The 24,261-nt window shown below is 41.6% G+C and overlaps 1 protein-coding gene across 2 annotated transcripts in view; it reads right to left on the bottom strand.

Moving 5' to 3' along the window:
• The window catches only part of ELL2 (elongation factor for RNA polymerase II 2), a 72,843-nt gene extending 51,311 nt beyond the window's left edge, over positions 1 to 21,532 (bottom strand). Inside the window, exons 1-2 of one of the 2 annotated variants that reach the window (XM_025436925.3) lie at positions 21,242 to 21,532; positions 4,930 to 4,977 (exon numbers count right to left, since the gene is read on the bottom strand). In XM_025436925.3, coding sequence (XP_025292710.1) covers positions 4,930 to 4,977; positions 21,242 to 21,388 — 195 coding nt within the window. In that variant the 5' untranslated portion in view covers positions 21,389 to 21,532. The remainder of the gene's footprint in view (positions 1 to 4,929; positions 4,978 to 21,241) is intronic. The other variant, XM_049108197.1, reaches the window with a different exon arrangement.
• Between the last annotated feature and the right edge of the window lie 2,729 nt (positions 21,533 to 24,261).

Below are 24,261 nucleotides of genomic sequence, written 5' to 3'. Positions count from 1 at the left end.
TGGAAGACATACATTTAAAACTTGTTTGGCTGGTTATTCCTTGTTCATTCCTGGAAACGTATGTGTGACTCACTATTTTGTAGGAGACACTACACGGTACTTATAGAAAATATTTTCTATTTTCAGTCTTCTTCTTAAAAATAATTTCTGAATTATATATGCCAAACTAAGTTCTATTTTCTAAAGCCTCTGGGATGGCTGAGTCTGAAGTAAGCAATTAAATTAGAAAATTCTGGAACAACATTCTCATAAATACTGAGGTCTGGAATCCCAATTACTGTGACAAAGTTAACATTATTTCTCCCTGCTCTGGGGATAGTCATTCTCTGGACAGGAGTCCCTGAGGCTGCAGGCAAGTGCACTCCGCAAGGCCACCAAAGGCCAGCAGAGGTGGCTGTTATTTACTATTGAAAACCTTGCCATTTCAGTTTTTATCTGAATGATACCACAGATTTACCTTTTTGTATATGTGTACACAGATTTTAATAGGCCTTCAGGGATTTTACTTATCTACCACCAGGACGTATTTTGCACGCACTGAAATCTTGGTCTAAAATGCTGATTCATACCAATCAGAAATACACACCTGAGCCTCATTCCTTCCTGACAGTCTTATTTACACAGAAGTTCTGAGTGGCGAACTCTGGGTTAAGTTCTACATTATTAATTCTTTCCTGAGTACTGGTCTGTGTGTGCTTGTCAGACTCTGAGTTCCCTGAGGGCGAGACTCACGTCTTACACATCCCTGTATCTGCACACTAAGCACTTAGCAAAGTACTTGGCACCAGTGAGGACTAAAAGAATGTTTATGCAATAAGTAAGAAACGAATACAACAACAAACCTATTAGCACAACCATTGATTAAGCACCTGCTTAAATTTATTGTGAAGAATAATTAGGTCAGTAGAAAACTGCCATTACTTGAAAACAATGAGTCTAGTTGCTTCCAGTACCTCTTCTTTCAAAACTGCACAGTATACTGGGAAGAACTTTCCCCTGGTAGTGTGAAGACAGACTGTAATTACAGCTCTGTCTCTATTGTGTCTTTACACAAGAAACCTTCAACAAACATAAAAATACAGTGTGTTTTTTTTAAGATTTTATTTATTTATTCATGAGAAACACACACAGAGAGGCAGAGACACAGGTAGAGGGAGAAGCAGGCTCTGGGCAGGCAGCCTGATGCAGGACTCGATCCCAGGACCCCAGGATCACGCCCTGAGCTGAAGGCAGACCCTTAAGCACTGAGCCAGCCAGGTGCCCTTACAGAGCGTTTTTTTTTTTTTTTTTTTTTAAATTTTTATTTATTTATTTATGATAGTCACAGAGAGAGGGAGAGAGAGGCAGAAACACAGGCACAGGGAGAAGAAGCAGGCCCCATGCACCGGGAGCCCGACGTGGGATTTGACCCTGGGGTCTCCAGAGAGGCAGAGACACAGGCACAGGGAGAAGAAGCAGGCCCCATGCACCGGGAGCCCGACGTGGGATTCGACCCTGGGGTCTCCAGGATCGCACCCTGGGCCAAAGGCAGGCGCTAAACCGCTGCGCCACTCAGGGATCCCTCAGAGCGTATTTTTAAAAACTTTACTGGAACACATATTTTTGGCAAATTTCACCCGCTACATTTTCAGTATCCAGTTAAAATACAAGAGGCAGAACTATATTTCTATAAATATACAAATGATTTCTATAAAGCTTACCTGACAGCTTTTGGAAACCAGGTGCATTTTACCAATACAACCCTCACAACACTGTAACACTTCGTTACTGTAGCTCATGTGCCTCTTACCAGCTACCTTTTCAGTTCAATTAGAATGATCTATTGAAATTTGTAATCCTAATAAACCATTAGTCATGAGCATCCATGATGTGATTAGAACTGTGAGGATAATTTGTTGACCCATACCCTTCAGAATCCACAAGGCATTTTTCACTCATTTATTCAGCTCCTGATATTCATGAGTTTAGAAATCATATTCAACTGCTCCCATTGGTATTTTCTCAATCTTTCTGATTCTAGAAAATACCTTCGATGATCACTCAATTTACTGAGCACCGTCTTCCACTAAGGAAAAGGGGTGAGGATTGTGAAAGATACAATTTACAGTTTTTTAATGCTATAAAAGCTGCAGGCTAACTGCAATGATAAAAATCTAGGTAGTCAATGGTTCTTAGCAGTTTCACTCATTAACAGCATACTGCTATAGTTTGTTTAATGTTCCAGGCTGCATTTATTTAGAGGAAGACTTCAACCTAAGAGAACATGTTCAGGCATAAAAGTAAATATGCTTAAAAGCTAACCTGCCAAGACCCAAATTCTGACCTTCTAAAGACATTACTGAGGCAAGAAAAATCCTATAATTAGTAACAAGGAACAGCAGTAACCATGCAGTGCTTAGCATGAGGAAAATAAAATACTCTTAACACTTTTGAAATGATATTTTAACAGTACTTCAGTTATATTTAAAATATGCCTAAATATGACACCATCATGACAGTTCATGTCCTTTTTTGATTACATTTGATGTAAAAGACATTTGTTAGATTTGCCAAATCCTTTCCAGAAAAACTCAAAATTCCTGAAATACTGTATTAGCATTTCTCATTAAGAAAAACTATCTTTTGTGGGAAACCTAAATTTGAAACAAAGTCTTCTTAAAAGTCCTGAACATTTTCCACATAGGAAAACCGTAAGCATACTTCTTCAGGGCTTTTAAAGCAATCAGCAAGGCAATGTTAAATTATCATGGCTCTCGAGAATAACAGAGGAGCACTGTACAGAAGACCCTCACATTTGTGGCTCTGCGTATTCCCTGTGGGCTGTGCCAACCCACTCTCTCCCCTGTAATGACTCTTTGTTTTTACTAAGTCCCAAAGGGCTGGTGAGAGCTCTGCAAAGAGAAGGGGGGGAAGGGTGGATGGAATGCAGCTGCAGGCTCAGAAACAATGCTGAGTCCATATATTTTGTTCCGAGTTAGAATAATAAAAAGGGGGCTGCGGGTGGGGGTGGGTGTAGAGGGGTAGAGGAGACAGAAAGCAAAGTAAGCAAGGTAGGGCCAAGTATTCCATCGCTCTGGGTCTACAGCCTCCTGCCCCTCCCCCACTCTACTAAAATCTAATAACCATTCATTTGGGTTAAAATAGCTTATCTGTTAAAATTCGAACACCCATTAAGATTTAATCCTATCAGTCACTCACCTCTAAGTTATCTTTATCAGTGAACTACACCCAGGCAAGGAATGGAATAGAAGGGGGAATGGAGCTTGCAAAGATAAACTGAGGAAGCCAGGACACATAAGACAGGAAAGCCTGGGGGAGGTAGGTAAGAGAATCCAGAAAAGGACACGCAAGGTCTCAAATATAAACTGCCAGCTTTACAATGGTGCCTGGGGCCTCTAGGGGGCAAATAGTGTGCCGGAGAAAACTATATTCTAAGACTGCTAAAAGCTGCGTGTGTCTGAATCAAGAGTTTGAAGCCTGTACATGTTGGTTTCTCAATATTCCATCTAACTGATGCCTCCTAGTAAAATGTTCTCTTGCATTTCCCTAGCCTCTGTGTCCTAACTGGGAAAACAGAGATTTAAGGGAAGAGGCAGATCCCAAACAAGGTAACAGCTGCTAGTGAGGGAAAAGCAGCTCAAACCTTCACTATTCTCCTAGGTCTTGACCTCTCATTTCAGATAACCGTTTACTGAAAATCCTTGGAGCCCTCCAGGGTTCATGGACTCAAGCTTGCCTCTGGATCATTGTTTCAGAGATTACCGATGCCATTAAATTTTGTGAGAAAATTTAAGAAGCCTTAAATAAACCACCAAAACTAATACCTCAAAAATAGTGCCAGCAGGTGCTAAGGACTACCTAACAAGCCATAAAACAAAACGCAGAAGAATGCTTGCTGTAATTAGGATCCCATTCATAAACGCTCAGTTACTAGGGGAGAAAAAAAAACAGACTTAATTGTAAAGCTATCACACAGATAGTCTTCTGACATCCACACAAACACCTCCTTCAAGTTAGCAATATTATTTACTAGTACTCTTAAGATGGTATTGAATGATATAATTAAAACTCTTGATGCTTCAAATATTTTCAAGTTATAAAGTTTAGAAAGACTGTACTGATTTACATTGAATATTTTCATTTTGTGACATAATAAAGATTTACAAAGGTAGATTCATAATTAGCAGGAATATGATCTCTCTCCTTCCGCTTGTCTTTTTTTCTAGAGTGCTAAAATCCATTTACAGATATTCCAAAGTTCCATACTACAGTCAATATATAGACACAAATTCAGAAATGCATATTCAGGGAAGGAATGATGGAGACTTTTTATTAATACTAAACTCTAATAGTTAATAATTTTAAAATAATACTGACACTATTCCTATAAAGTTTATTATAAACAAAATTCATAGGTATATTTTGAGTTATTATTTATTATGCTTTTAAATGCAGCAATAAGATACATAATATTTATTCTGTGTCCTGGAAAAACTCCTATTTATACATTTCATTTCTTAGTATGTACAATAAAAAAAATTAAGTCTGCAGACAGCAAAAGTTCAATAGTAACAATAATCACATAATTATAACTTGCTGAAAATAATTCTTTATGGTTGCTTAACTGTGGTTAAAAAAATTTCTCATAATACTGTAACATATTTTACTTCAAAAAAGGTAAAAAAAATGCCATTATTCATGATTTTGGGGGAAAACTACTCTCAATAAGTATTATCTAAATTATTTTTAAATAAATCAGGAAAAGGTAACTCAAATTTACATTTACTAAATTTACATTTAGTCATGAAGTTCACAAAGTACGAGTGACCTTATATTGAGGCACGAGTTAAAATAAATTTTAAGAGATTAAATATAATAGTATGTAAGAAGAATATTAGATTTTCTTGCTGAATCAACAAGAGTACTCACCCCTTGGAGCCCTTGGAACTGAATCGAAGGTCGAAAAGGAATTAAATTCTATTAAAAGAAATATAAGAAACAAACAGGTCAACCTTGTTAATGTGTCACAGAACTAAATTTTTAAACTTTAAATCTGTGCATCTGGTCAGTGCTATAGTCTATGAAAATATCTTTTCATTACGTAATTACCTAGGTTTATATATTTTCATATTAAGATGCCTTAATTAGAGCAAGATCATCTTGTTGACATTTCTCTGAATACGCAACCACAGGTATATTTTGGAAGTGTACTCAGGTTTTTGAAAATGATGCAATTTGGCAAAAAAAATGATTAGCATATTAATTAAATGCCACATTAAAACACATTCTTGCTTAGTTTCTTAATAGGTTTTTAAAAGGGTAGGGGGAGGGAAGAGATAATTGGGGGAACTTTACAAAACTCTAAAAGGATACTATAAATAGAAAATTAAAGTACTTGATAATGAACTGTGGTTTTCCAGATTCTCACATTTTACCACAGGTTAGTTTCTAGCTGAGGGTCAAACAGGTTACCAGTTTTCTTACAAGATTTTCACCAGGAGAATATAATTTTTGAACATTTTATTTTATAACGAGCTTTGCCCTCTTCATAACTTTAATATTTTGTCATAGAGTTATGTATTTAGAAGAAATGCTGTAAGTATCTGCCATAATCCCAGTCATGATTTCCTGTATAGAAAGTCACCATTATGTTTCTCTATGAGAATGCTTTTTCCAAACTCCTTTGAGGCTGGTTATAATTTCCTCTCTGACTTTCTGCAACTCAGAAGCTGTCTTAAGTTCACCACTGGAATTTGAAATTCTTCATCAATTTCATCAATTCTTCTTGGTCAAATGCTAACTTTTCTCAATTTTCAAATTGCTCACTTCTCTGTCATTATCACAATTTCCTTCTACGCAGTCCTCTTAGCTCTTGTACCATGCCTTTCATTTCAAAAGCTAGTGTCCTTCACTTTGCTCTTTCTAGATCCACTCCCTCTTGGAGGCTCACTTCACCTGTTTGATGATGACTTTGAATCTCTATTTCTCAACTCCCTTTCTCCACAGCCTAGTACTTATTACTATTACTGTCTAGGGACATTTTGCATTCGAAACTCAACAACAGCAAAACTGGCAAACACTATACTTCCCTTTCCCACCCCTCCCTCAACCAAAATGGCACCTCTCTCATACTTTTCTGGCAAGTGTACTTCAATCTTCTTGGCTCCCCAGGGTCACAACTTTAAATTTAATTAACAGCCTGTTTTTCCTTTCCCCCAACCATATTCTATTAGGCCATTCATTACACAATGCTAGAATTAGCAGAATTCCGAATCATAGATAATACAGCCAAGGCCTACCCCCCACAGGCCATGTGTCCCATTAATAACTAAGCTGGGACCAGAACCCAGGACTCAATCCTCCTATTCTGCGAAGCCGCTTTTCTTTTACCTTGTGCTCTACACCACCTGCTCTGGAAGATTCAAGAGTATGGAGGCCTACTCCTTCATGCCAGAGTTCACATTTTAGTCGGGGAACATGTGAGAATGATTAAATACTAGGCTAAGTGCTACTGGGAGGTGCAGAAAGAATTCTCAAAAGGAAGACTATGGGTTAGAGGAAATACTAGAAAAGCCAAAGGGCTTATGGAAAAGATGGTCCTTAGAAGCAATTTTGAAAAGACAAACTCCAGGGAAAGGGAATGCCCTGAGCCAAAAAGCAAGGAGACAGAAATAGACGCTGTGTGAGCAAAGGGCAGGTCTGTGTCTGTGTACAGATTTCTTTCACACTTGAAACACAACACAAAGGATGAGAATTGGACCTGGCGATCCCTGCCTAATCTTTCCTTGACCTCAAAATTTGTCTTCAGTTTTAGTTTCTATACACTACAGAATAAATAGGACAGTAATTTAAATTTTAGATCTCAGGATTTCAAAAGGTTTATCATCCTGTGAAATAACCCTGCCCTAATCTCCTCCATTACCCCCTTAGGGATGGCCTTTAAGTCTTGCCTTTGACGTGATCAACAATTGGAGGGCCTTCTAATTTTTGGAATAACAAAGTGAGCTGCTGAAAGAAGTGTTTCAGGGAAAGCAGCTCTTTCCGTCATGTGTAAGAAAGAGGGAAAGAGATGGATTGGGGCTAGGGAAAAGGATTAGACATTAGCTCCAGCGGATGCTTTATTTAGAAATACTCTAGTGATAAGGCCTAAATTAGTATGATTTTATCCAGAGCAAACAGGAGATGGGGGAATAGGCTGACTTTCTCAAGAAAGAATGATAAAATGTGCTGAAAGCTTGAATATCAGGCATCAAAGAAAAATGAAGCAGAGGTGGCTTCATGGCTCTGAATCATCATTTTTGGCAAGTCAGCTCCAGATTCCCTCAAATTAGGCTCTTAGTCTCTATTTTGAAAACCTCTGGACTGTTTCAGGCCCCTATCACTGAACACCTAGATAAAGGCCTTCCTTCCTCCCTTCAATTCCTTCCAAATACTGCCCATTGTTCAAAGAGCTAACAGAGCCTCTCTCGGATACCATCCCAGCATGTCACACAGGCTGCAGTGGGTTCCATCAAAGCCAACCAAAGCCGTCCACGTGACAGGACTAACCAAATTCATCTTCTACTTTTTCCCAACTGTGCCTCAGCTGTTGTTAACCCTTTTTGTTATGTAAACATTTTCCTTTTTTTTTTTTTTTAAGATTTTACTTTTAAGTAATCTCTACATCCAGTGTGGGGCTCAAACTCACAACCCCCAAATCAAAAGTCACATGCTCCACTGACAGAGCCAGCCAGGCACTCTTTCCTCTATTTCTACTTCCTTTCTTTCCTTCAAGCTGGTATGCCTTCTCAAACACTATTTTGTCAATTCATACTAATAACTTACTTAACATTCAAGTTTAAGATCAGTTTCTTCAGGTAGGCCTTCCTTTGGAAAAATCAGGAATCAAAGGCTCAATGTGTTTAAGGCAGGTAAATGTTAAAGAGACTGATATAAAAGCAACAAGGACTGGCAAGTACCTGGAGAATAAATGCCCACCTGAGAAAGGATTCAAATTTTAAAATGTTAAACCTTTCACAGCCAAACCAAACATGGATACCACCATTTTGCTCTCACCTATGCCCACTTTGAATTAACTCTTGTCAGCTGCTGTTTTACCAGATGCCTGTCTAGGATTCCATTACATTGGAGGTGTATTATTTTCATAGGTTGTCTTACTCCTAGTTGTTATGACACAGAGGAGTCTAACACATATTTAACTTAAAGTATTTATCTACATTATGCTCATCTAAAGAAAAAAGTGATTGTAAAATCATTCTGGCCATATTCTTTTTGTACTACTTTATAGCAGCATATTACTATATACATATACTTTACACATTACTATTCATGGTTGTAGACAAAATAATACAACCACACTTCACTTTAGTTTAGGGACTTATAAGAGTAGCTTTGACTTTAACCAGATTTTTTTGTTTCAGGACTTGAATTTAGAATCTAACCTTCCAATATGCTTACAGTTCTATCTCTGTTGTTTGATTCCTCAACAGAAATGATCATTTTTGTTTACATAGTTTTGTAATGTACAGGGCATTTTTATATCCATTGTCTCTAGTGAGCTTCCTAAAACCAGTCCTGGATGGTAGGAAGGCATCATTATCGCCCATTTCAGAGGGAGATAAACGAGTCTCTAACAGGTAAAGGGTATTGTGGAGGAACACCAAACTAGTGATTAGGAAAGCTGGACTTGAAAGGGGGACTTGAAAGCCAGCCCCCGAAGTCCTAAACACAGAACACTTTCCTTTCTTGCCTCTGTAACAGGTTACCTCACAGTGCTGAACATTTAAAAGTCCTTCAATGCTCATTCAATTCTGGCATTTTGTTTCTTTTTCTTTTTTGGGGGAGTGGGGGAGCATTTTGTTTCCAAGGAAAATGAATTTCAAAAAATGATTACAATTTCCAGGCTTCAGTTTCTGATTAAATAAAAACTAAACAATAACTTTTTTTTTTTTTTTTGCTTTAAGGACCATGTATAAGGAATATGTATAAATGTGTTACCATTCTTCATTTAAAAAGTAATAAAACCCTCTCTATGAAATAGTTATGCATGCTTAGCCAAATAGGACATACATACTAAGATCACTGTTACTAAAAAACTCCTTTATCTGACAACCCAGAAGAGAAAAATACATGAAAGTCCAATGCTTCATTGATTTTAATCCCAATTTTAGACAAGAAGATGTTACTAGTTCTAGAATGCTTTAAAAATGCACAAGAGACAGCTAGAACTCTATATCACTTATTATGCATCTGACCACTGTGTTAATGGGATAGCTACCAGGAATTCTGAAAGTCAATACCAATATGAGCAAATGTTTCATGCATGTTAGCTCTTTGTCTAAATGTTCTTTAGTCTAAACATGACCTCAACTGATAATATATATATATTTAATTCAATTCTAAAAGATAATGTAATTATAGGTGATAAGGACGTCTATTTTAAAATAAATGTTTGACTTACTAAGTACATTTCTATTACAAATGAGTTTCAACAAAGGCTTCAAATTTTGATTTTTAGCTTTAATTAAATATTGCACCAAATAGCTCCTTTGAAGATCAAGTAACTCTAGAGTTTAACTGAATAGTAGTTGAGCTCTAAGTAAGATAGTGATCTAGCATCTTCATCCAGCAAGAAACACAGCACAGACTGAATGAAACTGACTAGGGAAACTCCTTTTGACAAATGCTTCAACAACCTGATAAAGGTGGTGTTTTGTAGTCAAAAGGTTCTGTTCAACTCTTAGTTGTTTCACTGTTATTAGAGTTCCTTGAATTAACTCTCTGATCTCTTAGGAAATATATGACATTCTTAAGCATAGAAGTGTGGGCAATACTAAAATGCTCAAAAGTGTCATTACACTTTTCACATTTGCCATTACAAGCCAATTCTACTGCAACAAAAATTGCTCAATGACCAAATAAATCTATGTCCATTTATTTCCAGAAACTATTCCTCACAATGTATCAGGACTATAAAAGTAATTTACTAAGTAATGTTACTAAGTAATCTCAATTTTGCTGAGTAATAATAATTTCTGACATGATAGTGGAAGGAGCAGAGTTAAGGTTTTCTGGGGTTGAATAAAAGAAAGTTACTTATTCTATGAAAGTTGTTATAACTATCTCTTGAATATTTACATATTACTTATCTATGTAGACAAATTAAATATATGATTTACTTTTACTTTACCAACCACCACTGGTTTTATGAATATACAAACATAACAAATAGCATTCTGGGCCTAGAAAAGAGTCTCTTAAGAAACACATTATAGAGATCTAACTTCATTCCCTCAGATTAGATACATACTTGATACATCTTTAGCTTTTCTTCTGAGCCCATCATGGAACTCTGACTCAACTCAAAGTTAACTTCAATTATTTAATCAATCAATAGGCATTTATTAAGTAGTTAGTATTTATCTGAATGCCTAAGTTGCATTTTAAGTCATGATCAAGATAGCGCAAAAAAAATTTCCAAAGTCAAATATAATTTTGGAACTTTGCCAAAACCCAGAAAACTTTCTAGAAATGGTAATGGGTCAAGAGACTGCTTTAAGTGGAATTGCTTCTCACTACTTAGTTACTATTTACTGAATGCTTAAAACATGTCAGGCACTATAATCATTCTTACTATCACCTCCAGGAATTCTGAGATCACCTTTGTGATTTCAATTCTCTGCTAAGCCCCAGGAATTACCAAAGGTTATACAGCTAGTAAGTAGCCTGGGATTCAAACCCAGTCTCAATTTAAGAAATGTGGTGTTTTTGTTTTTTGTTTTATTTTTTTTTTTTAAGAAACGTGGTCTTAACCACCACTTTACAAAGCTAGCCTCTCCTGCCACTCTTTTAACAATGGTTATAGAAAATGTGAAACATCTGAAAGTTAGAAAATTAAGAATTCATAAGAACTGATAAGCACTGACAGCTTTTTTTGTTTTGCACTACAGTTTAAGGATACTATCAGGTACTTGAATTTGTTGTCACTTACACAAATAATAAAAAGTATTTATGAGTTTCCTTGGGATACAATTTGTATAAAAATCGTCTTTCTTTAAAGATTTTAAGAACTTGTGGTTGTGTTTTTTTTTTCTAATTTAGAAAGTCATTTTATTGTTTTTAAAAACTTAACCTGATAGAGAAACCAAAGACCACTTAATAATTATATTTTAACCAGTGTAATTAAAACCTATCTAGGTAGGGAGAGAAGAGGCAGAAAATAAACTGGAGCAAAAGCAGAAAATAGTGCAGGAAATCAGACACTTGCTCCTAGAGAAATCAAATATATTTAGCCCTAGTCAAAAGCTAGCTACATTCTAAAGTAATGTTTAGAATGATAGCATGCATGCAAAAGTTACTGATAAATGATAATCAAAGCTACCTTAAACAGTATCTCCTTCTTTGCCTCAATATTTTATTAAATGCCAAAAAAGAGTCACTAGGCTTCACAAAATCTAGTACTTTGCTTCATTAGTCAATCCAACCTCACATATGAGAAACTTCTCTACAAATTTGGAAGAACCAGATTAAAGTGAATGTGCAATAAAGAATAATGTCTTTCTAGTCATTGTAGCATAGAAAAGACTCCTAGTCTCTTGAGTCATAGAGTACACAGAAAAGAATGAAATATAAAAGGATTCCCAAAACAGTAGTGAGAAAAGGTTAAAATCTGATTTATTTAATATAATCCTTGTTTTAAATGATAGCTTCTGAAAAACTGTAGCTATCTGATGAGGCAAAAATATATATATTTATTTATTTTAGTTGCTGCGACCCAGGCTTGTTAAAACAACAATACTTGAAGCCTAATATCCCATCTTTTTTTTTCTTTTCTGACAAAGCTTAATGTAGGCTTTGTGACTATATAAAAAGCTCACATGTCAAATCTGACTATAAATGCAAATGAAGAGTTCTTTCTTGGGATCATGATCTCTAGAACACAAGGAGAAACAGTAAAAGGAACTTGGAATGGAAGATTTATCTTTAAAGTAAAGAAATTTATAAAATAAACCATCTAAAACATTTTTACAGGGACGCCTGGGTGGCTCAGCGGTTGAGCACCTGCCCCAGGCTCAGGGCGTGATCCGTAGTCTCAGGATCCGGTCCCACATCAGGCTCCACTGCATGGAGCCTGCTTCTCCCTCTGCCTGTGTCTCTCTCTACCCCCGCCCCCCCCCCACACCCCGTGTCTCTCATGAATAAATAAATAAATAAATACAATCTTTTTTTTTTTTTTTTAACAAACAGAGCCATAAGAAGGCTCAAAACCAGGAACCTGCATGATCATACCTAATGTTTTAAAAAGATCACTGGCTGCTGTGTAGAGCACGCACTATGCGGTTAAGAATGGAAGTTTGGAGGCTAGTTGCAAGTCCATGGAAGTCCTTGAGAAAGAATGGTGGCTGGGACTGAAATATTTGTGAAGGATGGGGTTAGATTTTGGATATTTGGAGATTCACAGGACTTGTTGATAGATCAGTAAGTCAAGAAATTAGGAGACAAATCAAGAATTACTAGCCAATTACTACGCAACTGGTGACACAGGTGCTGCCAATTACTGAGATGGGGAACACTTCTGAAGATGTAGGTTTAAGGAGTGAAATCAAGAACTGTGTTTGGATTTGTTAAGACTGAGATGCCTGTTAAACTTTGATGAGATGATGAAGTGTTGGAAAAAAAAGTGCCAGGAGCTAGAGGAAGGTCAGAGCTGGAGATCAATTATTTGGAAGTCATTAACATATAGATGACATTTAAATCCATAAAACTAAATGAGTTCACCTGGAGAGAATGATTAGCTAGAGAAGGGAGCTGGGATCTCCAACATTCAAAGACCAGTCAAAAAAAGAGGATGGTCAGCAGAGGAGACTGAAAAAGAATGGGCAGAGACGTAGGAAGAAAATCAGCCAACTGTTTCCGTAACAGGAAGGAGTGGTTAACAGATTGGAATGCTGCTGAGGTCAGGTAAGGGAGGAACAGAGAGAGGACCAATGAAGGGACCTAGTCAGGTGCAATCTCAAGAGGTGTGACAGAGACAACCTAGAGTGAATTGAGCAGAGGATGGGAGGTAAAGAAGTAGACACTGCTTTTCAAACACATCCTTAAAACATAATCCTTCTCTCTTTAGGTGTACCCTTGAACGAAGACTTTACTGCAATTATTTGTTCACAGATCTGCCTGTTTGTATTAAAGCACAAGTACTTTCTTGATGGCAGGGACCATCTAGGACTTACTCAGCTTTTTATCTCTAGTGCATAGTTCTATGCCTGGCACGTGCCAGAAAATTACTAAGTGTTTGCTAAATGAATAAATGAATATTTGGCAGTTATAATTCTGACTCTTACCTCTTAATCTTAAAAAAAAAATCTTAAGATACTCAATTGAGTTTCTACTACATGTATATGTTTTCTGGTTCTGAGGCATCATGATTTCTGATAATGGAAATCAAAAGCAATGATACTAAGTTATTTTTAAACATGCCAACACTTAAGTTTCTAGGTAAGCATATCTAGATCCTTAAACATCTCAGTGAATCTTATCAGTAAATTTAAGCCTGGCTTCACCTTTGAATAAGTGGAAATTCTTCTAGACAAGATTATCTCCAAGGACCATGCAACCATACCTAGTCCATTAAAATGTATATGTATAACCAAAGCTTTATGAGGTCACATTATTTTTTTGTTTAATTTTTCCCAGTGAAACTAACAACAAAAAAGAGAATCAAAACACCAAAACAGAAATGGAGGTAAAGTGGAAGTGAACACATTGCCTCCTTTAAGGCCTCCAAAATAATTTCAAAATGATGTTGGAAATGTAAATTCAGGTACTTTATACAGTGTTACTTAATGTTTCTAGTCACTAGGGACAGAAAACACAGGTCTGATCTTCATGTTATAATCAAATTATATTTTCACATTATCTGTGCTTGATGATGGTCTTAAGTGCAATTTATAGAGGTTATTAAATAAAATCTATGAAAATATAAACAAAAAAATCTCTGCTCAAAACCAAAAATTTCTCCCACTTAATAATTTCAGCTTCCTCCCAAATATCACCAATCCCCCAAATTTTCATTCAAATGTCAAAGTTTATAGGATATGTGAACAATTTAGCACTGTTCTAGTCTAGTGTCAGACTCCCGAATATACTTCTTAAATATAAAACACCTAATCAAATCTAAGTCTCTTGGTCACCAAACAAAAGATTAAACATTTACTAAAATGGTACTCATCTTCTCTGTGCCCACCCCACTCTCCCAACTACTTCTGATTTCCCCTTTTTCTACCAAGAATACCTGTAGTCCTGAGGGCTAGAAATCTCAATTCAATCTTACTCCTTTAAAACCTGTTAAAGTCTAGAGACTGTATTCATCTCTAATGTCTTCCATAAGCATCCTAGTTTACTCTGGCCTGGAGTACATACTTCATCCTAACTTGTCTACTTCCTTCCAGATTCATGTTCTATTTATCATGCAACACTGAGGCCAGGATAATCCTAAAATACAGCTCAAATCTCTTTATATTTCTATTCAGTGTCTTCCCAGTGTTGACAGAATAAAATTTAACCTTCTGTAATTTCCCTTTCCTCTCTTAAATTCAACTATATTTTTCTCCTATATTAACTTCAGGTTAAGTAGAATATGGTATTCCTTGGAATTCCTCAGACCCTGCTGTAACTTGTCTTTTTTTTCCTGCTGTAACTTTTCTAACGCTGTCCTTCCCTCTGCTGGAATTGTAGTCCCCCACCTAGTCCTTGCCTGCTAAAATCTTGCAAATATCCTTTAAGACCTGAGGATGCTTTTTAGACCAATAATATATAGGATCCCCAATAAGAAAGGACATTTATACCATTTGTCTAACTAGTTACTATAAAACCAGCAGCCAAATGCTCTGACTATAGAGTTCAATTCCGGGTGCTAATTTGACTCATGAATTTTAAGGAGCAGGCAGCCTAATTAATTATAAGATTCTCTCTTCTTATAGCCTATATTAAACTGCCAGCCACGGAAATGCTAGATTTGGCTTTTGTTGGCAAAGTATTAGTGAAGGCTCTTAAACTCGTTTTTCCTAAATATTTAACAGGGCTCTCAAAGGCTATAATGCCATGACAGAAATTATAAATAGGTAGGAAGAAAGAGAGGGTGAGAGCAAAAGAAAAGAAAGCAATTTTCCTTGGTAAATTTGAGCTGAGTTATGTCTTTTTTTTTTTTTTTTCAGTTTCAATTTGGCTCTGGAAATATGGCTATTAATTACCATATTCTACTCCAGACCTGCTTTTCTACATTTTTGCATTAAGTCATGGAAAATGTAGTATGGAACTGAGATATGCAAGACAGTCAAATGTGGGGTAATATACACATCGTTTTCTTTATTCTAAAACTTAGCTGATCTTAAATGTACAAATGCCCAGATCATCACATTTCAGGGACATCTTTTCAAATACTCCAAATACATTTGGCCCAGTGGGCAAATACCTGACCTGGACTCTGGTGCCAGGCTCCTGAGCCTCTCTGTGGTCACTGCAAATTGTTAAAAATGACCCAGGATTGGTTCAGCTGAAATTCTAATTTTCCTCTGTTGGCTTTATCACAACTTACCTAGTAAGCACTGCCTTCATGAATTTTTTTTTTTTTTTTTTTTTTACAAGTGCAAATGGAGCAAATGGAAAGGCTGGATCTGGTGATTGTCTTCCATAAGCTTTCCTGTAAATCATTCCAAGAATTATACGCCCCTTTCCTTTTAAACTCTTTTCTTGAACATGTTCCAATCCTTCACATATGTTCTTTCTTTCTCCTTCCAATTCGGGTGCCAAAGTTCCCTGTCTATCTTTTTAGGCAATCTGGCTACTGCTTTTCTCTGGGAGGAGCACTCTTCTTTGCACTGAGCACCTGATCATTTGAATAAAAATTCCAAACACTTAACTGCAACACGAGGTACAAATTTGACTTTACTCAATAAAAAGCATGTAAAATCAAGTTCAGCCTGAAGATGGGTCTAAGGTAGAAGTCAGTAAGATTAATGTTTTAAACTTAAACCTGGCAACAATTAAAAAGTGCAAGAAAAACAATGTGATGATGCAAGCCTCTTTGTTTTGGTTAATAAACATGTCCTATGGCAGTGACAATTCTGTGCTGGCAGGTCTGGATCCTCAAGTAATGCCTTAAGAACAGGGTCTTCTATATTTATAATGCAGATTATTGAACACATACACACTCAAAATTGTTTGAGGACAGGCAGAAAAATGGGAGATGAGAAAAAAGTTTAAGGTAGGAATCTTTTCTATGCCTTAAACCATAAATATAAAATCAAATGCTAAAAAGTTCACCTGGTAGAAAGACCAGTTAAGAGGAAATCACCTGCCTCATGATTTGTGGAATCAGTGATTTTGAAAGATCAAGTAACATACAAACGGAGCTATTGTGAAGGGCAGTAACTTTGGAGGTTTATGCTTTGATTGGAAATAACAGTATCGGGCAATACTGAGAGTTTTTCATGCAAAATTAAATGTAAGTGTATTTGTACAAAATTTCAAAACACTATAATTTTCCTAGAAGACACTTATCAAAGAAGGAAAATTCATTTAAAGCCAATAATTAGAGTTGCCAAGAGAATATAACAGACACCTTCTTAAACACATCCGCTTTCTGATTTTAGGCATGGGGAATGTAAAGTCCCTGCCAAACACACCTATGCAAGGGTTTTTATGTAATAGGTAAACATGATGATATTATTTGAGCCACCATCTTCGAAACAGACTAAATATTAAAAAAAAAATAATTTGACAGGCTCAGCAACGACAGAATTTGATAACAGTTTGATATTTTTTCTTACTATAAACGTCAGAATAAGCCAGCTACACATTACTGAATTAGCTAAAATATATTGTAGAATCAAGAGCTTTAATTTTAAATACAGTTTTAGGATACATTTGGAAGAAATATGTAATTACAGTAATATATATTCACTTAAAGTATGCAGCGCTTATACAGACCACGCAATCACAAACATCAATTTAGGATGAATATAAAGTTGTAATTTGTAACTTTATTTAGCAACTTTCCTCTCATTTAAAATAACCTGTCTACAGTTCAAAAAAAAAAAAAGTAGCTTTGCAATATATCCTAGGTATCTGTATTATTATGCCTAAATTTACTTTCCATTTGACACTTTTTAATATACGATCAATTTGAAACTGTTTCCGCATTCATATTGAGTGGAAAACAACTTTTAGGAGATACTTACTCCAATTCTAACTCCCATTCTTGGACTCACAATTTCTCCTCTCTCCCCTACCCCTAATCCCTGTGTTGAAAGATTCTCAAGATAGCATTTTTCATTTCTCTAAAAATAGAAAACTTGAATAATGATGGTCAATTAGATTTGATTGTCTTTTGAAACAGTGAGGAATTGTTTCCAATTGAAGATTCTGTTGTACCATAATAACCTCATATACTAGTTAAATTAATTATACTAGTTAATTAATTATATCTAAAGAACTTTTGCATTCTGCTTAAATCGTAGTTTACTAAAATCCCCGAATTTACCTCCCTGAAATCTTAGGTCAAGCGGATTAATTTAGAAGAGTAAATCTAGTGGGCAAAGTAATCTGAGTAAAAATAACTTTCTGATGCATAATTTAGGAAACTTGAAATTTCTGGCTCTTAGAAAGTCATCCAAATATGAGGAATAATAGTCATAACTTTGTACAGGCCAAAGTCAGTTGAAGGCCACCTGTCAAGCATCAACCTTCCTATCTGAGCACAGGAATGGTGGGGACAGTTTTCTATGAATATTAAGGCCCAAAAAATAAAAAAATAAAAAAAAAATAAAGCCATTTTTCCTCAAGAGGGAATAGGCTTGACCACCAGAAACTTCTTCCCATTTGGCCAATATGTGCCAATGTATTTCTAAACAGCTGCTACAATTTCAAGTCCTGGGTCCTACTTCTGATAAGAGCGTAAGGTATAAAAAAAACCAAGTAAGTTATCTTCCTATTGGAAGATAAAAGCTTAGCCAGATGCTTACTGCTAGCAATTCCATGATGGGAGAGCCCTAGTCTGGCCTGAAAGGTCACGGAGAACACATCTGTAGGAGACTTAGCTGAACACACTAGAGTAAGTATGAACATTGCAGTCCCCTGAAAGGTCCCTCATTTCTTTTCCTACAGCCTCTTCCCACTTCTCAACCACCTGGGATTAATATTCTCACCCCAATTCCCACTTTTCCAAGACCCTTAAAAAAAGTATTTTGTAGCTGAAATGACAGTGAGGCCTGTGGTCAGAAGCTGGTTAAGTCAGAAACAAAGCAGTGTCCAATTGCAAAGGCCCAGTCGGTTTATTTCTTCTTTCTCTTCTTTTTATTGTCACTGCTTCTGACACCAGCTTTTCAGGAGAAAAGGAATGCCAGGACTAACTCTGTCTACCTGGCTCCGCCCTCAGAAAGGTGGAAGGACTTGGAAAAGTCTTCTCCCTTTCTCTTCTCTGCTTCAATACGCAGTGACCAGACTCGTTAATTTGCATGCAGAGAGATGGAAAAATATAGTAATGACATTAATCGGCAAAGAGGTAGTTAGGACCAAAAAAAAAACAAAAACAAAAACAAAAACAAAAAAAACCCCAACAAAACAAACCCCAAAACCCACTGACTTCAGTACCTTTGACTATAAAAAGTAAAAAGAAAAAGAATCAAGAACTAAATGGTGGGTTGAGAGAGAATTTTTGATCTCCTGTTTCTTGGAAGGTACTGGCATATAAACGTGAGGACTTTTGGAGTCAAAGTATTTTAACCTTAATCCCAAGCATATCGCACTAAAATGTAGAAGGCAGATACGAAGGTAGAAAAACAATTATCTCCTTTGTGGGCCTCAGCCTGGATTATTGAGCACTGGATGCTCCTGGCACCTCACTTTCCACCGGCACCATCCCTTCCCATTATGGGTCTCCTCACCGACCTCTTCCCTGCCAAGTGTAGAGCGTCTGTCAATTTTGCTGTAATCAATTGTACAGTTTGCCTTTCGTCCTCTCAAGGTGGTTGGTGACCTACTGTCCCCAGAGATGAATCTCCCTACGCTCCATGTGTCTGTCGGTCTCTGACTGAAAGTTGGCCTTCTCCTGCTGGCTTCTTCCTCTTCAGCCTGTGTGTTTTTCTCTTCACAACCCTGACCTACCTTCTTCCCAGTGTCATTCCTTCCCACGCCCTCCCTTTGGAACTGGCAAGCTTATCTCTCCATCTCGCAGGGCTGAGTTTCTCTCCATTGTCTGCATCTGTCCTTCTGCTTGCCTATCTGGCCTCCCCATATGGGCCTCCCACTCCATGCTGGTCCTGATCTCTCCCCGGCAGGTGTACCTGTCTGGGAGCAGTTACTGACATACGCAGTTTTTTTTTTTTTTTTTTAATTTATTTATGATAGTCACACACGGGGAGAGAGAGAGAGAGAGGCAGAGACACAGGCAGAGGGAGAAGCAGGCTCCATATCCGGGACCCCGACGTGGGATTCAATCCCGGGTCTCCAGGATCGTGCCCTGGGCCAAAGGCAGGCGCCAAACCGCTGCGCCACCCAGGGATCCCCTACACGCAGTTTTGTATTTCTGTTTCCTTGCGTTCCTATTAGCGGGTGCACACGCACTCCCCAGCCCCAAATGAGGCTTCTTGCCTGGATTTCTCAGTGCGTCTGAAGGTACTTCCCCCCGCCCCTGTGCACGAACGCCTCCCTCTCCCCCCAAGTCTGAGTGTTTTCCACCTTCCACTTTTCTGGTGGATAACATACGTGCCCACTCAATTCTCTGAGTGCCCTCCTGAGCAAGTCCACCTCTGCGCGCCTCTTGTATGTACACCTTACACCCTCAGGAGTCCATGTGCCTCCCTCTGCGCGCAGGGGGCCTCTCGCAAGAGGAGTCTCCCTTCACCCAGCTTCACAAGCTCCCACTGAAAACCACCAGGTTTCACACCTCTCTGGCAGCTCTGCTTCCAAAGCCGTCTTCCTTCTATGCATTTAAAGTACCTGGCACTAGTGGGAGCTCAACAGATGTTAATTCCGTTCTCCACTTTTTATCTGAATAACTATGTGAGTCTGCGTCCGGGTGTCCCTCTGTGCCTGTTTCAGTTAACTGAAGCATGTTGTCTCGTATGGACTGGACTGTCAGTGTGCCCCGTGGGGTGGCTTTTGTTTTTTTGTTTTGTCTTGCTTTGTTTTTTGCTTTTTTCCTCCCTCCTCTCAGTTGTAAGCGTTACCGATCTCTCGGCGGGTCTCTATCCCTCCGCTTTATACATCCATACGCTTCCTGTCCGTAAGCGGCTTCCCCAGGCACACTGGGTCGTGGCGTGTCTTCTCGGGTCTCTCCCTACCCTCCTCCGCCGCTTGTTAAATGCCATGATTTTTTTTCCCTCCCCCAACGAGAAGACGCGTTTCTACGGCTTGTCCTCCGGCGGCGGCGGCCCGCGTGCGTCTCTAGGAGCCCCAGCCGTCCTGGAGCCGTGTTAGGCGTACGCGGGGGGCTCTCCCGAGCGCGGGGTGCACGGGGGGCCGAGACCCGGGGCTCTGCCCCGCACGCCGCGGACCCATCCCCTCCCCCCCGCCCCGCGTCCTCATCCGTCGCGCCGGGCGGGCGCGAGCCCGAGACACAGCCGGTGTCTGGGTCCGAGGAGCCTCCGCGGACCTTTGTGTCGCTCCCGGGGGGAGCGCGGGGTGTGTGTGTGTGGTTCTCCGGGGCACGGTGCTGGTCCCTCTCCGGGGTCCCCGAGTTTCTGCGGGTACAAGGCGTGCCCCCCGCCCGGCGCTGTACCTGCGGCCCCAAGTCCTTGGAGCGCAAGGTGCGTCCCGCCTCCGCGCGCGGGGCTGCGGGGCCCCCGGGCAGCTCGCGGCCGGCGCAGCGCCCGCCCCGCTCCCCCCTCCGTCCCAGAGCGCGGAGTCATCTCCGCCGGCTCTCGAGGGCTCCCCTCCCGCCCCGGGACGCGCAGCGCCAGGAAACCCGCGGGCGCCGTCGGAAAGTCCCGCAGCGGCGGCGCGGCCCGGCCAGGGCTGCGGCTGCCTCGGCCCTGCCGCCAGGGGCCGCCCGCCCGCCCGCTCGCCTCCCGACGCCCCGGCGCCCGGCCGGCCCGGGACGGCGGCGTCAGCGACCCTGCCCGGCCCTGCCCGGCCCTGCCCCGCCGGCCTCGCCGCCGCCGCCGGGAGCGCCGGGAGCGCCGGGAGCCACGGCTCGGCGGCCCCGAGCCCCGGGAGGCGCGGGCGCCCCGGCCGGCCCGCTCACCTTGCGGCCCTGGTAGGTCTCCAGCGCGCGGATCGCCGTCTCGGTGAGCTTCACATGCAGCACCGTGATGTTGTCCTGTCCCAGCCGCCCGCACGACAGCCCGTAGCGCTGCTCCTCCCGCAGGCCCGCCGCCCCCCCCGCCGCCATCTTAAACTCCCCGGGGTGCCGGCGCCGACGCCGCTCGGGCTTCAGCCTCCACTGCGGCCGCGGCTGCCTGGGCTTCTGCAGCCGCCGCCACAGCTACGGCCATCCCGCTGCTGACGTACTATCATATACTGCGCGCAGCCAGACCTCGGGCTGCCACCGCCGCCGCCGGCCCCGCCCCCGGGCGCTGGCCCCGCCCCCGGGCCCGTCCCATTGGCCGCGCTCCCCCTCGGGACCGCCTTCATTGGCCGCCCTCCACCCTCCCGGGGGCGGGGCCCAAAGTCGCCGGAGTTTCGCTCCCGGGACGGGACGTCCGAGGTGAGAGAGGCTGACGTCGAGGTGACGCGCCAACTTAATCACATCTGACGTCACGCGTGGTCGTCTGGGCTCGCGGGCCGCGATTGGCCAGGCTGGCCCGGGGGCTCCCCGGCTAATTGGGTGTCCAGGTGGCCTGGCCTGGTAACCTGGACTCGGAGCCCCGCCCGCTGGGGGGAGAGTAGTGGAGACCCGGGGGAGTAGGGGAGTCTTCCTGCCCCGCTGGCGCCTGGAGAGGAGGACACCCCCACCCTCCACCCCACCCCCACCCCCACCCCCAGAGTGTGACCAAGTAAGCCCTTCGTCCCCCGACGGTCGCGGACGCTTGTGGAGCTTGGTGTGTGCGTGTGAGGCAGGGCGAGGTAGGCGGAGTCCCTGGTAGAGCATCTTCTCCAAACTCCGTTTAGTGTTGGAGGGCCGGTGACATTGGGGAGCACGCCCTTCTTGGGCGTCTCACCCGAACCTTGAAATTAGCGAGCCGCCCCTAGGCTTTGGGGGCTGCGCTGGAACACGGGGAGCCCCCGAGGTACAGCACCCAAGGCGTACGTGCCTTTGCTGTGCCGGGCACGGCGCGATGGAAAAAGGGAACTTCTAGGTCTTTCCCACTGTGTGCCCGGCTCTGACCCCAGAGGGACAAATCCCGTCGCTCCGGGGCTCGCCCCAGGGCCAGAGTTGGGTCTTTTTATGGGATGTGTGGAGTATGATCCCTTCCGAGGACCATTTGAGAGTAGAACTGGGATTGACCTAAATTCAGAGAAACGTCGACACCTGTCGTTCTTCGGTTTCTGCTTGAGCTCTGCTCACTTCGCTTTACATGGATGTGGGAAGGCCCAGCTCCGAGGCTCCGCGGAGGGGGCGAGGGCGTGCGGGCCGGGCAGGCGTGGCTAAGCCCCGAGCCTCGTCGGGAGCCCCCTTCAGGCGGTGCTTGCGTGGCCAGACAGGCTTCCTGTCGGGGAGGACGAATTAACCAGGTGATGCAGAACACCAGGGAGAAAGAAAGCATTGGAAGGATCGAAACCCTTACAAGGCAGTATGTAAAAAAAAAAAAAAAAAAAAAAAACAAAAAAAATTTGTTTCCCCCAGATTGAAACCCTTGATGCGTTTTATAGGGATTCCCTAGAAAAATGGAAAGGCTTTTAAGCAGTAGTGCCCATCCTTTTAAATTGGGTAGGGCTGAGATTTTCCCCAAAGATCCAAGTGGGAGTTGTTTTTTTTTTTTAACGATTCATCCCCCCCTCACCCCCCCCCCAATCAATCCCTTCCCCATCCTACAGATACACCGCCTCTTGATTCTGCCCCGTGAGCATCGAATGTGTGTAATAGGAATTATAGAACTAATTCTCCGTCCACCGAGTATGGGGTAAGTGGAAACATCTGTATTAGCTGCTGGTTACATCACAGGAGACCATTTTTTTTTAAGTTAACAATTTGCATCCACTGGAATTTGCTAGCTGTTAAGACGTGATTAACACGTGTCAATTCCGTTGACTAGAGTGTAAATTACCTTAAATGCATTGACTAAAGAAATTAAGGTTAATTGTCAGGTTTGATCGGGTTGGTAGTGAAATGAAATAGACAGGCCAAAAAAAAAGAAAAAAAAGAAAAAAAAAGAAAAGAAATAGGCCAGGCAAAAGTCGGTGGAGGCAGGCTTTTTTTTTTTTTTTTTTTTTAACGTTTTATTTATTTATGAGAGACACAGAGGCAGAGACACACACAGGCAGAGGGAGAAGCAGGCTCCATGCAGGGAGCCCGACGTGGGCCTGGATCCCCGGACTCCAGGTCACGCCCTGGGCTGAAGGCGGCGCCAACCCCCCCAGCCACCTGGCTGCCCTGCGGGAGGCAGGCTTTTAATGGACGCGCTGTCCGGTGAGGTACGGGGGCCGCAAGGGGGTGAGACAGGGGAATCGGGCTTTATATTTATTTTTAAAGATTTTTTAATTTTTTTATTTATTCATGAGAGACACAGAGAGGCAGGCCCCATGCATGGGGCCGGATGCAGGACTCGATTCTGGGGCTCCAGGATCAGGCCCTGGGCCGAAGGCGGCGCTAAAGCGCTGAGGCCCATCCCCACCCTAATCCCCCCCGCCCTAAATGCGGGCTTTATAAGGGAGGGTAAGGGGTTGTGTCTATGTGGGGTGATAGGTTTTGGGGCGTATTACTGGCGGAATCGGTATGGGGCGATAACTGCCCATGCCCTTATATGGGGCCTGGGTAAGGTGCGGTTCCGTCTCCTGCTAGCTCCCGTTGTCCCATGATGACATGTCCTCGGGGGTCTGCTGGTGGCGGGAAAGTCCTGAGGCGGGGGTGACAAGATGGAGGGTCCGCCGCCATATTGTTGGTGCCCCCCTCCCCCGGTCCCCCTCGATCCCGCCGGCCCAACAGTAGTCACAAAAAATGTCTTCCTTGAATTATTCTTTCCTCATGTTTGCTCTACTTTAATAGAGAAGGACTGACCGCATAGCTAAGACCCTAATTATTTTGGTGTGTGTGTGGGGGGGGGGGGGGGGGGGAGGAGGCATCTGACCAGAACAAGCAGAAGCTATATCTCATTACTTTTCTGG

The sequence above is a fragment of the Canis lupus genome, chromosome 3, assembly GCF_003254725.2.
Source record: "Canis lupus dingo isolate Sandy chromosome 3, ASM325472v2, whole genome shotgun sequence".
NCBI lineage: Eukaryota > Metazoa > Chordata > Mammalia > Carnivora > Canidae > Canis > Canis lupus.
Note: the sequence above shows the minus strand (reverse complement) of the source record. Positions and strands in the feature narration are given on the sequence as shown.